Source organism: Juglans regia, chromosome 2 (assembly GCF_001411555.2).
Source record: "Juglans regia cultivar Chandler chromosome 2, Walnut 2.0, whole genome shotgun sequence".
Classification (NCBI taxonomy): Eukaryota; Viridiplantae; Streptophyta; class Magnoliopsida; order Fagales; family Juglandaceae; genus Juglans; species Juglans regia.
The window spans coordinates 26,920,372-26,939,025 of record NC_049902.1 but is presented as its reverse complement, the minus strand read 5'-3'; the positions used below and the strand labels follow the sequence as shown (position 1 = coordinate 26,939,025).

The 18,654-nt window shown below is 35.3% G+C and overlaps 3 protein-coding genes across 3 annotated transcripts; all 3 read right to left on the bottom strand.

Moving 5' to 3' along the window:
* Positions 1–3,062: 3,062 nt before the first annotated feature.
* On the bottom strand, positions 3,063–3,491 carry LOC108981037 (uncharacterized mitochondrial protein AtMg00240-like). Its single transcript, XM_018952109.1, has one exon. The coding sequence runs from the start codon at positions 3,489–3,491 to the stop codon at positions 3,063–3,065; it is 429 nt and encodes a 142-aa protein (XP_018807654.1).
* An 11,315-nt stretch (positions 3,492–14,806) lies between these two features.
* On the bottom strand, positions 14,807–16,344 carry LOC108980194 (protein ALP1-like). The gene is made up of 3 exons (XM_035687722.1): positions 15,748–16,344; positions 15,402–15,633; positions 14,807–15,279 (listed from the first exon to the last, which is right to left on the bottom strand). The coding sequence occupies exons 1-3, from the start codon at positions 16,342–16,344 to the stop codon at positions 14,807–14,809; spliced, it is 1,302 nt and encodes a 433-aa protein (XP_035543615.1).
* A 1,300-nt stretch (positions 16,345–17,644) lies between these two features.
* LOC118347693 lies at positions 17,645–18,654 on the bottom strand. The gene is made up of 2 exons (XM_035687721.1): positions 18,325–18,654; positions 17,645–18,238 (listed from the first exon to the last, which is right to left on the bottom strand). Exons 1-2 carry the CDS (start codon positions 18,652–18,654, stop codon positions 17,645–17,647), a joined length of 924 nt encoding a protein of 307 aa, XP_035543614.1.

The window sequence follows — 18,654 nt, the reverse complement described above, 5'->3', positions numbered from 1 at the left end:
TTATTGGATTAATCATATCTTTTATGAACAGTATTATTGGATATTTACAGATCTATTATTCACCCTTCATCTTTTATTTTATTTCTTTTTTGTATATATTTACAGATCTACTATTCACCTTAGATCTTATATAGTAGGTTTTAAATGCAAAATATATAAAAATCAAAAATAAATTTAGACAAAAAATTAATAATAAGAATAAAATAATATTTTATTATTATTTTAGCTCAAATATGCATAATCAAATATATAAGTTTTTCTTGAGTGACAAAGACAATCTCTAAATTATATAATTTTGCATTTACATATGGAGACACCAATGCCAATCAGGGGCGGACCTACGATGGTAGTTGGGGTGGGCTATCGCCCCCTAAAGTTTTTCAAAAATATGTTTTAGTATATGGTTTTATCAAAGATAACCTAATATAAAGATTATTTGCTCCCCCCAAAATATTTTTAAAAATCTCATTTAGTATTTAGTTGTCTATATTTCTTTTAGTTTTTTAATAATTACACATATTTTTTGTCATTAATAAAATCTCACATTTTCATTTTTTTTTTTTTACATCTCATAAGAGGCAATAAAATATCTTAGTATTTTTTTATAAGCTATTTGGTAAATTTACAATCTCATTTTTTTTTTATTTACACTTTTCCTTTTAAGTCTTCCACTAGCTAGCTTCTTTGGATATAGTTTTGTTAGTAAATGCATATATATTACCATCAAGTTAACAATTAGGAGTGAATGCAACAAATCTCGCATATCTAATTCTATTTATATTTTATCTTTGTTTACTTAATTTTTATCATTTGCTTCAAAAAATCTTACATGGCTATTTCTATCTTAATTTTTATCTTTCACTTGAGTCTGATGGAGCTCAATTGAGAGGTTTAGATGGGTGGTTTTAATAATTTAGTTTGTTCCTAGATAACAATCTTATATGGTTAATGTTTAATGTCGGTGACATGCTTTACTATCTTAAATGTCGGTTACTGTTCACCCATACATACGACACACTTTGTTAATCGCCCTCCCATGCACCAAATCCTAATTCAGCCCCTGATACCAATGCTCTAACCTTTTAATGTCATGCAGATAGCAATATTTGTCATAATTCTGCCATTTACCCAAAATCATGACATATAGCTCAATTATAGTCCAGACTTTGATAAAATTCATTAAGGTGCATTTAGATATTGAGTTGAGATGAAATAAGTTGAGATAGAAGTTGAATAAAATATTAATAAAATGTTATTTTTTAATATTATTATTGTTTTAAAATTTAAAAAATTTGAATTGTTTACTGTATTTTATGTGAGAATTTAAAAAAATTATAATAATGAGATGAGACAAAATAAAACACTTATTATATCTAATTGAAAAATTTTTTGTCTAAATTTAAAAAAAATTAAATAAAGAAAAATAAATATATAAAGTAAATAATAAAATATTTATTATTTATTTAAATAAATTTATACGCATCAATGAACGTCGAATTAGTGATAGAAAATTGAAGAGACTACTTCAAGTGAGACAAAATGCAATGCAACTATGCTATTGAGGGCTCGTTCGGTTATACAAACTATCTCATCTCATTTAATTATTATAATTTTTTCAAACTCTCACACAAAATACAATAAACGTTTCAATTTTTTCAAATCTCAAAATAAAAATTATATTTAACTTTCATCTCGTCTAATATGTGTAACCAAACGAGTCCTAACCCTTTTTACAAAGTTTTTTACCTTGCGTATTTGGATACGTTAAGGATTCGTTTGGTTATATAGATAAGATGAGATAAGAAATATATAAATAGTAGTGAGATAATTTGTAAATAATAGTGAAATAGTTTGAATTAAGATATTTTATGTAGTTTTAGAAAATGAGAGAGAAAAAATTGAATAAAAGTATTATAAAGTTAAAATATTATTATAATATAATTTTTTAAATATAATTTTTATTTTAAAATTTCAAGTAGTTTTTTAATTTTGTTTGAGATTTTGATAAAGTTGTAGTGATTAGGTATATTGGTATATTGTCTAAACAGAATATGTTTGCAATAATATTATAGATATTATTATAAAGCATAATCATAATTAGAATATGAAAGAAAAAGGTCTTACCACTGAGGGTGGTCGCTCAGTGGTCCATGAGTTTGGCAGGGGGCACTAAGTCTCAGGGTCGAATCCCACAATGGGAAGCGCTCAAGATTATTGTTGACCCATTGGCTCATGGATCATTGATGCCCTCGTGGGGTTGGGGTCAGACTATGGCTCAAGTTCAACTTGTAGGGAGCACCTGCGGTTCTCATGGCCTAGGCCCCTCCTGTCAGGCTTCCTAGCGGGTTGGGTGCTACTATAGTCACGTTCTGGTAGGGAAGTCATCTTTGGTCGCCCTCTCCAACCCTTTTTCGCCAAGAAAAAGAAAAAAATGAGAAAAATACTTATACACTATTTATGTAAACAATAATAAACAGAACAAAATTTTTTGTCGCATCTTGTAGATTTTTCTGTGCTCATATCAAAACTATTACAAAGGGTGATAAGAAACGCAGAAGAAGAAAATATGCTCTTAACTGCCATGTATTTTCTATTGATCGTATCTACCTTTTACAAAATAATCACACTATATTTGTAAAAGTAAATGATGTTACATATGGAATGTTTTGGTCACTATGAGCTGTGTACACGGTTGTACTTGTTATGATGCTTGATATGAGGCTTGATGTTTGCAATTCATCTCATAACTATTAATACTCCCTCTCAAGTTGGAGCATGAAGGTCTGTAATGCCCAACTTAGGTCTATAAGACAAACAATTCGCAACCCAAAGGTTTAGTAAAGAGATCAGTCTGTTGTTAGGAAATGGGTGAATAAGTGGGAGTAAGAAGACAGTATGAATATGGTCACGCACTAAGTGGCAATCAATCTCTATATGTTTGTGCGTTCATGAAAAACCAGATTGCGTGCAATGTGAATGGCAGCTTGATTGTTGTAGTGAAGTAGTGTAGGTTAAGGATGAGAGAATGTGAGATCAAGAAGAATAGATCGTAGCCATGTAATCTAACAAGAGATGTTGGCCATGACACGATATTCAACTTCAGCAGAAGAGCGAGAGATAGTGGATTGCTTCTTTGTACGCCAAGAGATAGGGCTATCTCCAAGTTTGACAACAAAGCCAGTGGTGGACAGTCGAGTCATAGGAAAACTGGCCCAATCAGAGTTGTAATAGGCAGATAACTGGAAACTGTAGGCTGAAGAGAAAAACAAGCCATAATCGGGAGTGGTCTTCAAATACCGAAGTAAACATAAGGCGGTTTGCTGATATGGCTCACGAGGAGCATGCATAAACTGGCTCAAAAGATTCACTGTGTAAGCAATATCTGGACGTGATATGGTCAAGTAGATGAGATGACCAACCAAGCGGCAATAGGAGGCTGGATTAACAAGAAGAGCACCATTAGTGTCATTGAGCTTAAGATGCTGCTCCATAGGAAAGTAAGCAGGGCGAGAACCAAGTTGACCAACATTAGAGATGATGTCCAAAATGTATTTGCGTTAGTTGAAAAAAATTCCAACAGGTGACCATGCTATTTCAATGCCAAGAAATTACTTCAGATTCCCTAGGTCTTTGATCTTGAAAGTAGTAGCCAAGTGGTTCTTGAGGGCAGTGATGGTGGGTAGGTCATTGCCAGTAACAAGAATGTCATCAACATAGATCAAGACGGCAGTGAACATGGTGCCCGTAGTCTTGGTGAAGATACTATGATTAGCATTAGATTGACAAAAACCTGCAAAGGTAAAAACATGAGATAGTTTAAAGTACCACTGACGAGAGGCTTGCTTAAGACCATATAAAGATTTGTACAAGTGGCAGAAACGCTTCTCCACCTGAGGAAAATAACCTATAGGTGGATGCATGTAAACTTCTTCATCAAGATCACCATGAAGATAGGCAGTGTGAACATCCAATTGGTGTAAAAACTAACTTTTAGATACAACTATAGCAAGAAGACAACGTAACAAGTTTAGCAACTGGAGCAAAAGTATCATGGTAATCCAAACCTTCTACCTGGGTGTAACCCTTAGCAACCAACCGAGCTTTGTGACTTTCAATGGATCCATCAACCCTAAGTTTGGTTTTGTAAACCCACTACAACTAATGCCTTTTTTGTTGGGAGAGAAAGGTTCAAGAGTCCATGTATAGTTGGCTTCTAAGGCTTTGATTTCATCAGCCATAACAGCCTGCCAGTGAGGAACAAGAACAGCTTGAGAATAAAAGTGAGGGTCATGAACATTTTTGGAAACAGAGGTAAGAAAAGCAAAGTGGTTAAGACTAAAAAAATGATAAGAGAGAAAATTAGATAAAGAATGAACTATACCTAAGAAAGTCTCTGGAGTGGGATTGGAAAGTGAAGACTCTAGGAGATCTGAGCAGATATAGTCTTGAAGGTAGGAAGGACGAATGATCTGGCGGTGTGGCCGAGATGAGGCAGGTCAATGGGTTGGGTTCAAGAGAGGGACTATCGGTGGGACTATCTGGGTTTGGGTTAAGAAAATGCTCTTGGGAATGAAATTCAGGGAAGATAGGGTTGGGGTCGATATGGATAGTAGGGATAGTGGGTGGGGTGTCTGTGAGGTTATAAGCTATAGGGTCAACATAAGGAAAGACAATCTCAACAAACCGAACATCACGTGAAGAAAAAATTTTCTTAGTTTCTATGTTATATACAAGATAGGTGGAGTGACTAAGAGAATGACTAAAAAAGATGCATAGGGAGGCACGTGGTGAAAATTTATCACAATGAACGTTCAAAGTATGTACATAGCATAGACAACCAAAAACACGAAGATGCTTATAAGTGGGGGCTTTATGAAAAAGAAATTCATATGGAGTTTTATGATGTAGAAAGACTGACGGGGTACGATTAATCAAATACATAGCAGTTAGGATACATTCACCCCAAAACGAGATAGGTATACAAGCTTGAAAACATAAACAACGAGCAACATTTAAGAGGTGATGATATTTTTGCTCGACAACACCATTTTGTTGAAGAGTTTCAACACAAGTGTGCTCATGAATTACACCATGATCAGAAAAGAATTTTTGCAAGTAATGAGATAAGAGTTCCTTACCATTATCTGTGCGAATTCGTTTTATGTCAAAATTGAAATAGGTTTTTATCATGGAAAAAAAATTGGTGGGACAGAAAAAAGTGTTTGATTTAAATTTCATGAGATAAATCCAAGTGACATGAGAATAATTGTCTACAATGGTAAAAAAATAATATGCACCAGAATGAGAGGATGTGGCATAGCCACCCCATATATCACAATAAATACGATCAAAAGGATTAACACTTTTATTTTCAACTAATGAAAAAGGTAAAAGAGTATTTTTAGCACGAATACAAATATCACAATGAGCATGTTTATTCAAATAACAGAGATCTTTTAGAGTACAAGGGATGGGTGACCTAAACGAAAATTTCATAATGGGTGAGTAGTAGAGTTAGTGTGTAAAGCAATGGGGCCCGGGGCTCGAAGGTTATAGAGACCTCCACGTTCCTCACCCATTACAATTAGCTTCCTCGTGTGTTGGTCTTGAAAAATACAAAGAGATGGAGTGAAAAAAGCAAGACAATATGAGGCTTTAGTAAGCTAGCTAACATAAATAAGATTGTATTTAAAACCAGGGACAAATAACACATTAGTGAGCTGAAAGAAGGGTGATAATTGAAAATTGCCCATGTGAGTGACTTGAGTTGTGGCCCTTGTGGGTAAAGTAAGAGACTGTGAGTGGGTTGTGACATGGGTAGCATGTGGCAAAAAATTCATAGAGGCCACATGAATTGAAGCACCCTTGTCAATAACCCAAGGCATAGAGGCCATAGAACCAGTGAGAGATAAAAGGCCAAAGGTACTAGAAAAACCATCCACACGACTTGGCTGAAGAAGACCTGTCAATTGGCGATATTGCTCAGTGGGATTACACTTGCAATGGAAGGAGAGGACACCGAAGATACTGCATTGGCTAAGACGGTTGGGGTAGTGGCAACGGCAGGCTTCTGCCTGGGCTTGGAGGTATTCCAATAGGCTGGGTACCCAATAATCTCATAGCAACTCTCAACCAAGTGACCTTCTTTTTCCGCATTTGATACATTTCTTGTTGTTTCTTGCTCTGTTGTGGGTCTGATTGGAAGAACGAGCAACAACCATGGTTGTGCTGTCGGGTGTGGGTAGGAGAGGGAGATGAAGGTGGCGTTGTGTCTCCTCTTGATGAACAGTAGCATAGGCTTTGGCGATGGAGGGTAGGGGGTCCATAGCTAGAATTTGACTCCTAATGTTGTTGAAGGAATTGTTGAGGCCCATGAGGAATTGAAATAAATGTTCTGTGTTTTCTCTTGCTGAGGCATTTTCTAGAGCATTACATGTACAAGAGCTAGGTTCTTGTAAAGTGTGCAATTATCCTAAAGCCCCTTGATGGTGTTGTAGTAGGCTATAATAGTCATGGAATCTTGATGGAGATTGACGAGATCACGCTTGAGGCGATACAACTGCGGGTGATTGCTTTAAGAGAATCGGTGGTCTAAGTCTTTCCATACTTCAGAAGAATTCTGACAATAGATCAAGTTTTGCCTTAGAGATTTGTCGATGGAGTTGAGTAACCAAGAAAGAACCATGTCGCAGCACCTCTCCCATAGTGTAGCTATGGAAGTATCTACAGGCTTTGTTAGAGTGTCATCAACGAAAATAAGTTTATTTTTGACGTTGAGAGCCATACGCATGGAACGTCGCCATGAGGAGTAATTATCGCCAGTGAGAAGTTCCGGAACCAATGTTGCTCTAGGATTGTCAATAGTGGTTAGGAAATAGGGTAAAGTGAGATCATAGATTAATTGGGATGGGTTTTGGGTGGGTGGTGCAGCCATGGTGAAAGAAAAAATATTTGCGGAAGAATGTTTGCGGAAGCGTTCAAAGATCCCAAAAAACAAGATGCTCTGATGCCATGATAAGAAACGTAGAAGAATAAAATATGCTCTTGACTGCCATGTTTTTTTCTATTGATTGTATCTACCTTTTATAGAATAATGACACTATATTTGTAAAAGTAAATGGTGCTACATATGGAATGTTTTGGTCACTATGAGCTATACATAGTTGTGCTTGTTATCATGCTTGATATGAGGTTCAATTTTTGTAATTCATCTCATAACTGTCAATAAAGGGCATGCAAGTTTTACATGTAATTGGATAACGATGTATTTACAATTTTTTTGTTATTTTTTTATAATTTAATTCAAATCATTCAATGTAATTGTACCATTTCATTAAAAATTAATTTCAATTTTATATGACTACCCTTTATTTTAAGTAGAGTTGTAAATTAGTTGTAAACTAATTACAAATTTATCATTTTTCGCAATTGTGGTTCTTTATTTTAAGAAGAGTTATAAATTCTAATGGTGTGTTTAGACATTTGGAAAACAAATTTAAATTTGAGTATTTATAATCCAAATTTATTGTTTGAAGTGTACATTAATTTGAGTTTGTATCAAAACTAAACAAGATTGTAACCTTTTTAAAATCGTGGATTTGAAATGATGGTTAATATATATATAATTCATATCTAAATTTAAATTATTTTATTAACCCGATAATCTTTGTTTCAATCAGTTATATCTGGACTGTTCTTCCCATTCTACCTAGGAAAAACCTACTCTACCTTCCCACTTTGACCGCTCCATTTGACCGATGGTCAAATTATTATTTTTTACTTAATGATTAAGAAAATAATTTTTAAGTGTATTGATGTATTTTTTTATTTTTTAAAAATATTAAAAAATATTAAAAAATATGAAAAAAAAAAAAGAAAAAAAAAAAGGTACCGCCCATCGGTAAGAGTAGAGCGGCATAGTAGCCCCACTCTTCTACCTAAGCGCTCATGTCGACTTTGCTCCCAATTATAATATGAGCTACTATGTCTAATAATTTTCACCTTTACATAATCTCTTGGGAGATATTCCACGCATATGGCAGTATAAATTTATTTGTTACGAATTTTTTTTTTATTAAAATAAATTTATTCTCTTTATAAATATTTATTTTCATCACAGATACTTGTTTTCTCTTAAAACATGAAATTCAAAAGTCAACTTCACAGGGAGAAAAAGCAAACAAATGGCACTTGGGATCGTTCGCCAACAGGAATTTTTTTTTTTTTTTTTTGTTTAGATCGTCTAGCCCCCGTTTTGGATGTTGAGTTGATTCACTTTTAATGAATTTCTTATCTTATCATTTAAAAGACATCATTAAAATTTAATTATTTTATTTTATATATTAATTTTTATAATATATCATCTATCAACTTATCTATTTTTTATATCATTTAAATATTTTTTTATTCTTTTTAAATATTTCATTTCTACCAATAAATTTTCAATATCCATATATATTTTTTTTATATTTACAATTTTTTTTATATACAATGTAAAATTACATGATGAACAATACCCGTTACATGTACTGGGTTACTATAGCTAATTATATTTTACAATTTCTTTTACATGATAGGATAGAACTCATTTTAAAAGCAATTCTTCAAATAATTTATATTTTTTTATAATACAAAAGTCATTGAGAGTGCTCTTATGAATATTAATAAATTGAGATGGTAGAATGAATTTTATGGGGCCCACTTAATATGAGTTTAGATGTATTAGATGTTAAGATGAGTTTAAATGTATTTATGAGAAGTTGAAAAATATTGTGAGTTCCACGTATAAAGAGATCTAGAGTTGAGATGAGTTGAGTGATTTGAGAGTTGAGTATTTGAATGTTATACTCAACTTAAAATTAGACTGATCTTAATTCAGTTTAAGGTCTCGTTTCGATGTTGAACTGAATTGAGATAAATTGAGTTTTTTATGAATAGTAGTGATTTGAGATGATAGAGTGAGTTTTGTGAAACCTACCTAAAATGAGTTTAGATGTGTTTGAATGTTAACATGAGTTTAGATGTATATATAAAAAGTTAAAAAATGTTGTGGGTCCCGCATGTAAAGAGGTGTTGAGTTGAAAAAAGTTGTAGGTCCCACTTGTAAAGAAGTTTTGAGTTGAGATGAGTTTATTGATTTAAGAATTTAGTATTTTAATGTTAAATTCAACTTAAAATTAAACTGAACTGAGTTGATCTTAATTTAGATGAGATTAGATAAGTTGAGATTAAATTTAAAAAAATTGAATAAAATATTGTTAGAATATTTTTTTTTTTATTTTGAGATTTGAAAAAGTTGAATTGTTTATTTTATTTCATGTGAGAATGTAAAAAAATTATAATGATGAGTTAGAAAATTTTAAAATTCTCAAAATTTTAAATTTTAATCTTGAAAACAAATCAGCCAATTTCAAACGGGATCTAACTATTATTTCGTTGTATACGGTGTTTTTATTTTTTATTTTATTTGTCCGGCAAACGAACGAAGATTTTGCGGGCTTGCTTTGGTCAGGTGATACCATGGCTTTAATCGGGAACCTCAATTACCATAAACTTGGTGGAGCTCTCGTACTATGATGGAATCAATATGTTTCATTGATATGAATATGCTATATAAGGTGACTTATATATAGAAGATCAAAGGCTATACAAGATATATTATTAAACAATGTGGAATTCTAAAACTAATACACTAACTATTCTAACCAAAAAAAAAAATTAAAATACAAATTAAATCTTGATATATTGAAAAGAAAAATTATATTCTTAAGTTAGTGTGCAGATCACACTTAATAAAGTATTTATATGTTATAATTTGAGTGATATAGATGATGTGCTCTACAAATCAGCTTAAGAATATAATAACTTCATTAAAAAATGAGTATCATCCATGTCGGCTGATATAATTACAATCATAGTTTATAATTAATGAGAATAGTTGTCAAAGTATTTCTCAAAGTATTTATTAAGATGTACAAGAAGGAGATTTTGAGAGAGGCATTTTTTGAATTTGGTAAAAATTATTTTGGTTTTTTTTTGTTGTTTTGATGAAGATTATTTTGATTTGATTGTTTTAGTAAAGATATTTGGATGGTGAGTTGAATTGAGATGAAATGATATGAGAGTCGAAAGTTAAATAAAATATTATTTGAATGTAGTTTTTTAATATTATTTTTATTTTAAAATTTGAAAAAGTTGAATTATTTATTATATTTTGTTTGAAAGTTTGAAAAAATTGTAATGATTAAATGAGATGTGATAAGTTGAAATAAACTCATTATCCAAACAAGCATAAGAGTAAATTGAGAAAATTTTCAACATTTTGTATTTCCAAACATATAAGAAAATGCTAACTTAAAAGGCAATAAATGTTTTAAATGGTAAATTTGGGAGTGTTTTTTTTTTTTCCTAAGCAACCTGGATATATTATAATTATGGGATACATAAATACATGAGTAAATGGTAGAGGGACTCCGACAAACACCATTTCTATACTAATGCAACACTATATAAAATCAAAAAGAAATGGGCCCTAGAAACAAATAAATGTTTCCTGCCATTCTCTGCTAAAAGGGAGCCACACAAAGTGGCAGTTTTTATACAATCTAAGAGTGAGATTGTAGTTCCATAATCATAGACTATGGTGATTGTATTTTGTCTTGAAGTGACTCTTGTGAAGTCCATTGCATCATCTTCACGACCTCGTGGCAAGATAAAACAACTCTTATAATAAAAAATTAGTTACAAAATTTGAATTTCAGCACATTATACGTCATCGTAAAAATCCACACTCTCCCAAAGGAGTACATGTGATTCTACGCTGGGGGCAAAAGTAAAAAAAGTAGAGCTCGTGGGTTATGGCTGAGAGAGACCGCCAAGGGACCAACGAGGAGGTAGTGATCGTCGGACGCCAATGGTTTGAATATTTTACTAAAATTCTTTACATATAAGAGTATCATAGCAAAATCTAGGAAAAAACTAAGGAAAACAATAACGGGGATATTGAGGTGAGATGAAACATTTCAACTTATCTCATATAATTTTATTACTATTCACAAACCATCTCACCTCGTATCATCTCATCTCACTATCCAAACGAGTCCAAAATAGACGGATTACAATTTGGACTAACTTCGATAAACTTTAGATGCCTATCTCTCTATAGCCACAACAGTCAGATTTGAATGATCAGATGGTGGTGAATCTGTTGGTCCGATGTATGTGGTGAGAAAAGCTCTTGGAAATGGTGGCGTGTGAGGCTCACATGCGGCGATTTTCGTGAAATTGCCACTTCTCTCCAAATGATTTGGGGCCTAGGAGCATTCTCGTGCCACGCGTCTCTTGGATATTGTTGAAAAACTGTATATATGTCTTTTTCGATCTTAAAAGAAACTAAACAACTAAGAAAATATAAGTAACTTTATAGACTAGATGGGTAATAGAGAATGAGAGTGAGATGGAGGAGTCATCCTCCTCCCCCTACTCTGACAAAAAAAACCAAATCTGGGAGTTAGGCCTAGTTTGGGTACTGAGGTCCTAAGAATAACTCACTACTATTCATTATTTTATTATTACTTTTCACTTACTTTTTACTACTACTAAATATTCTATCTTTATTTTTTCACTATTATTCACAGAATACCTCACTACCCAAACATAACCTTAAACGATCCTCTCTATCTCAAAGAAACATAAATGCAATGCACGTGTTATATTTTCTGAATATTCATAAATATTTTTTCAGCTTCCTTTTCAACTTTTAGGCTCCGTTTGGTTGTTAAACTCATCTGAGTTTAACTCAGTTCAGTCTAATTTTAAGTTAAGTCTAACATCTAAACACTCGGCTATTAAATTATTAAATTCATCTCAAGTCAAAACCTCTTTATACATGGGACCCATAACTTTTTTCAACTTTTCATAAATACATCTAAGAGCATCCTCAATGGATTAGACAAAACCTAAATCCATTGAGTATTTAACTATTAGAGCACAAAATGTGATCACAATGAATTAGCTAAGTTCCAAATAATTGGAATTTAGCTATAGTTATTTTCAAAAGAATTTTCAAATTTGAAAGTTACTGTACATACACCAAATACATATTTTATCAATTATTTATCTTTCTATTTCTTTCTATCACATATTTTATCACAATGGCTGAGTTCATGTGCACTAGTTCATGTGTTGGAGGGCTGGTTTTATGTATTGATATATTAATTTGAGTTAGTGATATATTAATTTAATTAGAATATGATTATTCTGATTACTAATTAATATATAATAGGTAGATTAGTAAATTATGATAAAATAAAATAAATTAATAATTAATATGTAAATATTTTTGAAATTATTAATTATTAATTACTATATAATAAATAAATAGATAATCCAATGTAGATATTTGATGTAAATAGCCAAAACTAAATTCATCTTATATTATTTTATTGTTATATAATGAAAAAATAGTTATTCCAATGTGGGGATTTATGTGAATGAAATAACCAAAAGTTAAATTTATCTTACATTTATAAAAAATGTCATTTAGCTTTGGTTAATCCATTGAGGATGCTCTAAACTCATATTAACATCCCAACACATTTTAAGTCATCTTAGGTGGACCCTACAAAACTCACTATACTATCTTAACTTATTACTATTCATAAAGAACTCAAGTCAGCTCAACATCTAAACACAATCTTAATTTTTAATTTCTTTATTTTTTAAACTTGAGTTTCTATTCCATGGTATTCAAGGATATGGAGTCATTGGGGTTCAAGATAAGAGATGGACTCATTTACTACATGGAGTATGTTTATGTTCCTAATGTGCCTAACTTGAGAAAGGAGATTCTTAAGGCAGGCTTGGATGTTGAGATGAGATGAGAATTTTGAGATTTTTATGAATAGTATTAAGATGAAAAAAGTTGAAATTTTTGAAATATGGATTTAGAAATGCAAGTGGGTCCCATTTAGATATGTTTGAATGTAAAGTGAGATGAGATTTTTGGAATTTTTATTGGGATTGTGGATCCCACCGAATCATCCTCCCGAGGCCTCTGTTTTCGGGATTGTCTCTTCTTTTCGTTGCCCTGCCCTTTCACCAAAACTTGGCATTTTCACCCCAAAGGTCAGAACGCCCCTCCTCCCTCAGCAGAAGCACCCCAATCGTGCAGCACCGAGACAACGCAGCGACGAAATTTCCAACAGGAGTTTCTCGAGAACCACTGCTCCACGACTTCGTCGAACCATCGGTAAGTTTCGCGGGCCTTCCCGGGGGTAATGGTTTCAACATTTTCATAGGTGGAGTTTAGGGTTTCATTTTCGATGGATTCAAGCACTGCTGGTTTGGCCCCTCTGATGAACGAACCTAGATTTGCAGTGATTTGTGCAGGGTAGGTTTCGTATCTGTGTCTTTAGAAATGGGCTGGGTTCGTCAATTATTTTTTCCCGAAATTTGTCTATGCTTCTTTGTTGTTGATGTTTTGATCACTTCAGTCCTCTACGTGCAGTAATCCGGACCTGTTTTAGGGTGTAAATTTCTGGGGATTTTCATCCCCATTTCAGCAGCTCGATGGGTCGATGTAAACATAATAACATCGTATCCATGAGGGTTCCTCTGTGTCGACGCCCGTAGCACCACCGTTAGTATGTTTGCCATGTCCTGGTTGTAATTTAGGGAGCGCTGAAATGTTCCTCACCTGTTATTCATACACATATGAATTACTTTAGTGCCAGTTCATGTGTCAATGCATTTACTTATAAGTACCCGCATACATTGGGGGAAATAATGTGAACCAGTTAATAGTAGGGCTTTGAGAGTTGAAGTACTTGTTCTTACAATAAAATGTAACAAAGGTGTAGGCTAGAGAACTGATAAAGTCTTTTTTATGGTTATTCACTCTACATTGTAGTTTAACGTATGAGGTGTTTTTATACCTGCCCTTTTCTGCTTTGTTTGCAAGAAATATGGAAAGTTGTAGTGGAGTGAGCAGTTCTAATAATCACCCTATGAGGCCAGAAGGTGGAGTGAGCCAGGGACGAATACCATTTTGTTATTGTGGCATTCCCTCCAAACTGCGGACGTCCGCCCAGCCCAACAGTTTTGGTCGGAGGTTTTTTAATTGTCGACATTATAAGGCTAAAAAGCAGTGTGGATTTTTCGAATGGCATGATCTTGCATGGAATCAACCGGATTGTTGTAAGCGCACCTTAGAGTTAGCAGAACGAAGGAACGAAAGGATCGCAGATGAACGTGCAAGAATAGAACATCAAAGATTCCAATCTATGAAGACCAAGTACAAATGTGCGTTGATAGGGTCTTGGGTTTTATTTATTGCTTTATTGGTTTGTTTTAAATTTTCCAAGGTTAATGATAATGTTGACCGTTTAATGTTGCACTAACGTCAAAACTTGTCCACTGACTATTGTAATTAATTTTTAGGATTACTTGTTTTGTTCTCTAGAATGTAGTGGTTGTCATCCATTTTTAGGATTACTTGTTTTGCACTAATGAAGAACATGCTCGATATTTACCACGTGATGTGCTCCCTTATACATTACGGTTAATAACCGAAGCAAACAACCAAATTTGTGTACAAATCAATTATAGACAATAACATAGTCAAATGCATTGTTTGCTTTTGGAATAAAATATTCGGATAATAAACGTGTATATATATATATATATCAAAATCACGATCATCCATGATCGTATACATAGAACGCTAGACGAAATAAACACATAAATTTAGGTCCCCACATTGATATTGACAGTACAATTAACAACAATTACAAGCAATGCGAAGCATTCATCCCCCATTCCGGTAAGCCCACATAGGAATCCCAATCCCATCCCTCTGTGCAGCCATCGCTCCGGCTGACTCATGAGACATGTCTACCACTTCTTCCGTCTCGTCCACATCCTCTCCCTCAGGCATATTTCCTCCATTGAACTGAAGCCCCAATGCATGCTGAATGTATTCATCATTCGGCGTCACCGTCTTAATCAGGTTGTGCAGAGTACAACATGCAGTCACAATCATCCCTTGCCTACTTGGGCGATATCGAGGCATCGCTTCCAATATCTGAAACCGGTTCTTCAGAAGCGCGAATGTGCACTCAATAACATTGCACAGCGAGGAATGACGAAAGTTAAAATAATCTTTATAACCCCGGAACTGGCGGGCACCATAACGATCAGATCGATGATACCTCTCTCGTGGATATGGCGGCATAAACTTCTCAATACAAGGAAATGCGGAATCGACGAGATAATAATATCCTGCAACACATGTCGATATACTGAGTTACATCTATACGGTCTTGCAAATGTCAAGGGAATGTATAATTGAATAAAGATATCTTACACTTGCGAGCAATAGCAAGTGTAACAGATCAAGGTACCTGGATCTGGCCATGGGAATCCATTCCGAGCTCGACTAAGGGCATCCAGAAAAACTCGTGCATCATGGGCTGTGCCTTCCCATCCAGTATACACATACGTGAACTTCATATCAAAGTCACATAAGCATAACACATTTTGTGCAATCCGATTATAACGATTTCTATATGCGTTGGCCCTACGAGCTGGTGCAGAAGCTGATATCATTGTGCCGTCCAACGCACCAAGACATTTCTACATTCAATTATATCAAAAGACACAACCAATTTATGTGTCTGTTAAATCACTATCAAAGATCAATATGCATTTCAAATAAAAAAAATTGAAATAAGCGGAATAATTCATTACCTCAAACCATGGATAATTATGATGGTTTCCCGCAGTGTACGGATGGACCCCATGAGTGTGTGTCGGCCTAATCACGGTCCGGCCTAGCTCATGTAGCGAGCGCATCACCGTCACAACGTGTCGGTTAATAGTTTCGCTAGAATGTTGGAAACGGTCCCCTACGATGCGTTGGCCCTGTGCATGGCCAACGAGTAGGCAAAAAATGCCTAATGATTCCTCCACTGAGACCCTCTCTGTAGGGTCCATAATTAATGACCCCCGTAGCAGGTCGCATACATACCGGAATGCAGGTACTTCCATTCGAAACATCTCTTTGCAACTCGCCGGGTTTCCATTCAACACCGCTTGAATATATTGGTCCCCCCGTAGACCTATATTGTGGTGGGGCATTGGAACCCGACGCCCCCAGCTCTGAGATGTTGAGTACATCACATTAATAAGGTTTACCTCCTGCATTGCCGCTTCATCTCCACTAGAGGGATATGTCCGCATAAACTCATCCGCCTCACTGTTATGAGAGATACTTGATGAAGTATCGTCTATCTCGCTGTTGGTCTCAATCGATCGGGTTTCCGCAGAGCTGGTTTCATGGTCCATTACTGCTTGAGATGGAAAGAAGAGTTCTTACATGTTATATTTGGACGATCCGTAATGGCGGGCACTATTATAAATGGTTTTTCCGTCTACCTGCTGTCATCCACTGCATAAAACATATTATGAAATATAGATGAGTTGCATAAACATTTTGTGCAAGGGTTTTGGGCTCGGGTATGGGTATAAAAAGATATCAGGCCCCAAATTCCCTACTCAGCCAACCAAATACAGTTGGAATCATTGGATGAGTATCTGTTTTTTCTACTCTAATTTTCTTGGAAAAGCTCGTCCGATGGAGTTCTAAAAATGGACAAGAATGTGTACCTTTCGTTGTGTGCAACGACCCAGGTTTAATCAAAGAGCTTCCTGTTCTTAGCTCATTTCATTCATTTAAAAGCAGAAACTCTCAAATCCAATTCAATCATGGCCCAATTGTCAAAAATTTGCAGCGGAAAAGGGTGTTTCTTGAGCAGTCAGGAGCTTCTTGCATAGTCATGCCATGCCATCTGTCACATGCATGGCACGGTGAGATTTCCAAGGGATGTTCTTTGCCTTTCCTTCATATAGGTGAGTGTGTTGCCAGGGAGCTAAGCAATGCAAAGATGAAGCCACTTGAAGCTGGGAGTAATGTTCGGATTGGGGTGCTTACAGATGCAACTTCAGTCGCTGCTTTTTACCAGGAAAAACTGCAAACTCAGGTATCCCCATCCCAACTTAACTTTTCCATTCCAACCATTCTAGCAAACAAATTATATGAGCTTTGCACGTTGGTTATATAATGAGCACATGAACTTGCAAAAATGAAATGAGTCAAAAAAAGTGATGGTCCAGCTAATGTCAAATCCACCGGGTCTTATTGGGTCACTCGATTGCCCTGGTCCGTTATCCTTCCACCGTCAAGAGCGTGGGGTTGTCGCTGCTCTGTGAAACCAGCCTGACGCTATGCCCCCATCCTCTAGGAAGTACGTGACCAAGAGGCCTTTGCTCAAAAACTTTCTTAAATCCAGCAAAGAGATTGAAATGATATGTAGGCACATCTATTTGAGCATTATAATGACATACACAATAACCATTAATATACTCAACGTACCATACACAATTACAACAATATCAAACAAGTTCATAAAGCCTAAAATCACCTCCTCAACAGTTTGTGAAATGTCAGAATGAAGGCTGAAATAAATCAAAGACATGCATGATTAAATTGATAAGAGGGTTAATAAGATAGTTGCTAAACCAACATGGTTAATAGCTCGAAAACCATTGTAGGATCAGGAGTGGCAAATGACAATCGGCGTCACCATCAAATTAGACTCCAAGCCCACTGACTTCTGCGTTCATCCGAGATTGAAACGAACGATCTCTGGACCCGAGTGCTCAATAAACGGTCAAAGGCCTTGTTAAATTGATCAAGAGGTAGGGTAGGTTGCACTTCTTCCAACAACCTCATACAATGCATCTGGAGATCAAAAGCTCCGTCCGACTCCATGCTAGTGCCAAAACCTTTACTTCGCTTCCTTGACCTGCTCGACTCCATGACCTCCTCAGCAGCCTTCCGTCTCGCTTCGTTACTACGTTTAATTTCATCAAGGGTTTCGCTCATTTGCTGATGAAGGGCATCGTTTTCAAATGGCAGCCCTCCCCTTTGTCGTCTGCGAGACCCGCTGGCATAGGAGGCGGAGAATGGTCTGTGTGAATGCAAGGGTTCTTGATCAATCACTGGTTGCCCAGAATTTTGCATATCCTTCTCAAGCAACCGCTCATCGTCACTATCTGGGGCAGGATCGGTCGATGCTCGCCCCATTGTCCCAGTGGCAACTGAACAACCAAAAATTGCGCAAAGCAGTTCATACTTTGGACATCCATGGGTCTTATAATGTTTCCACGATGAACGAACCTAACATAATCAATTTGTCATTAATTAGAATCACAATATGTATTCCAAAAGGAAAATGAACACAGTACAGCAGATATGGATCGTACCCTTATAGCATTTGCCCAGTGTTCCTCACTAGCAACTGGTGCCTTCCTCTCTGGGTCCCACCCCAAACCGGTTTGTTTCATAAGATCAGTAAACTCGCGTTGTCTTCTCTTGAGCCTCCCAATTTTCCCTTTCACTTGGTCACAATTGAATTTTTTTGGGCCAATAGCAGACAACCGCTCAGCAAGCCTCAGATTATCAGCGGTTGTAATCCTCCCTCCTCTCAATCTATCCATGAGGGTGTCTTCGTACAAGAGGTCAATGAGGACATCCTCAAACCCATCGCTCCATAAATCCCGATCACGTGGGGTTTCGATGGTATCATTGTCCAT

Coding starts and splice junctions, on each gene's coding strand:
- LOC108981037 (XM_018952109.1), bottom strand. CDS start 3,491: ATGGAGCAGCATCTTAAGCTCAATGACACTAATGGTGCTCTTCTTGTT.
- LOC108980194 (XM_035687722.1), bottom strand. CDS start 16,344: ATGGACCATGAAACCAGCTCTGCGGAAACCCGATCGATTGAGACCAAC. Junction 15,634..15,747: donor ATAATTATCCATGGTTTGAG/GTAATGAATTAT, acceptor AATTGAATGTAG/AAATGTCTTGGTGCGTTGGA. Junction 15,280..15,401: donor ATTCCCATGGCCAGATCCAG/GTACCTTGATCT, acceptor CATGTGTTGCAG/GATATTATTATCTCGTCGAT.
- LOC118347693 (XM_035687721.1), bottom strand. CDS start 18,654: ATGGACAATGATACCATCGAAACCCCACGTGATCGGGATTTATGGAGC. Junction 18,239..18,324: donor ACTGGGCAAATGCTATAAGG/GTACGATCCATA, acceptor TGATTATGTTAG/GTTCGTTCATCGTGGAAACA.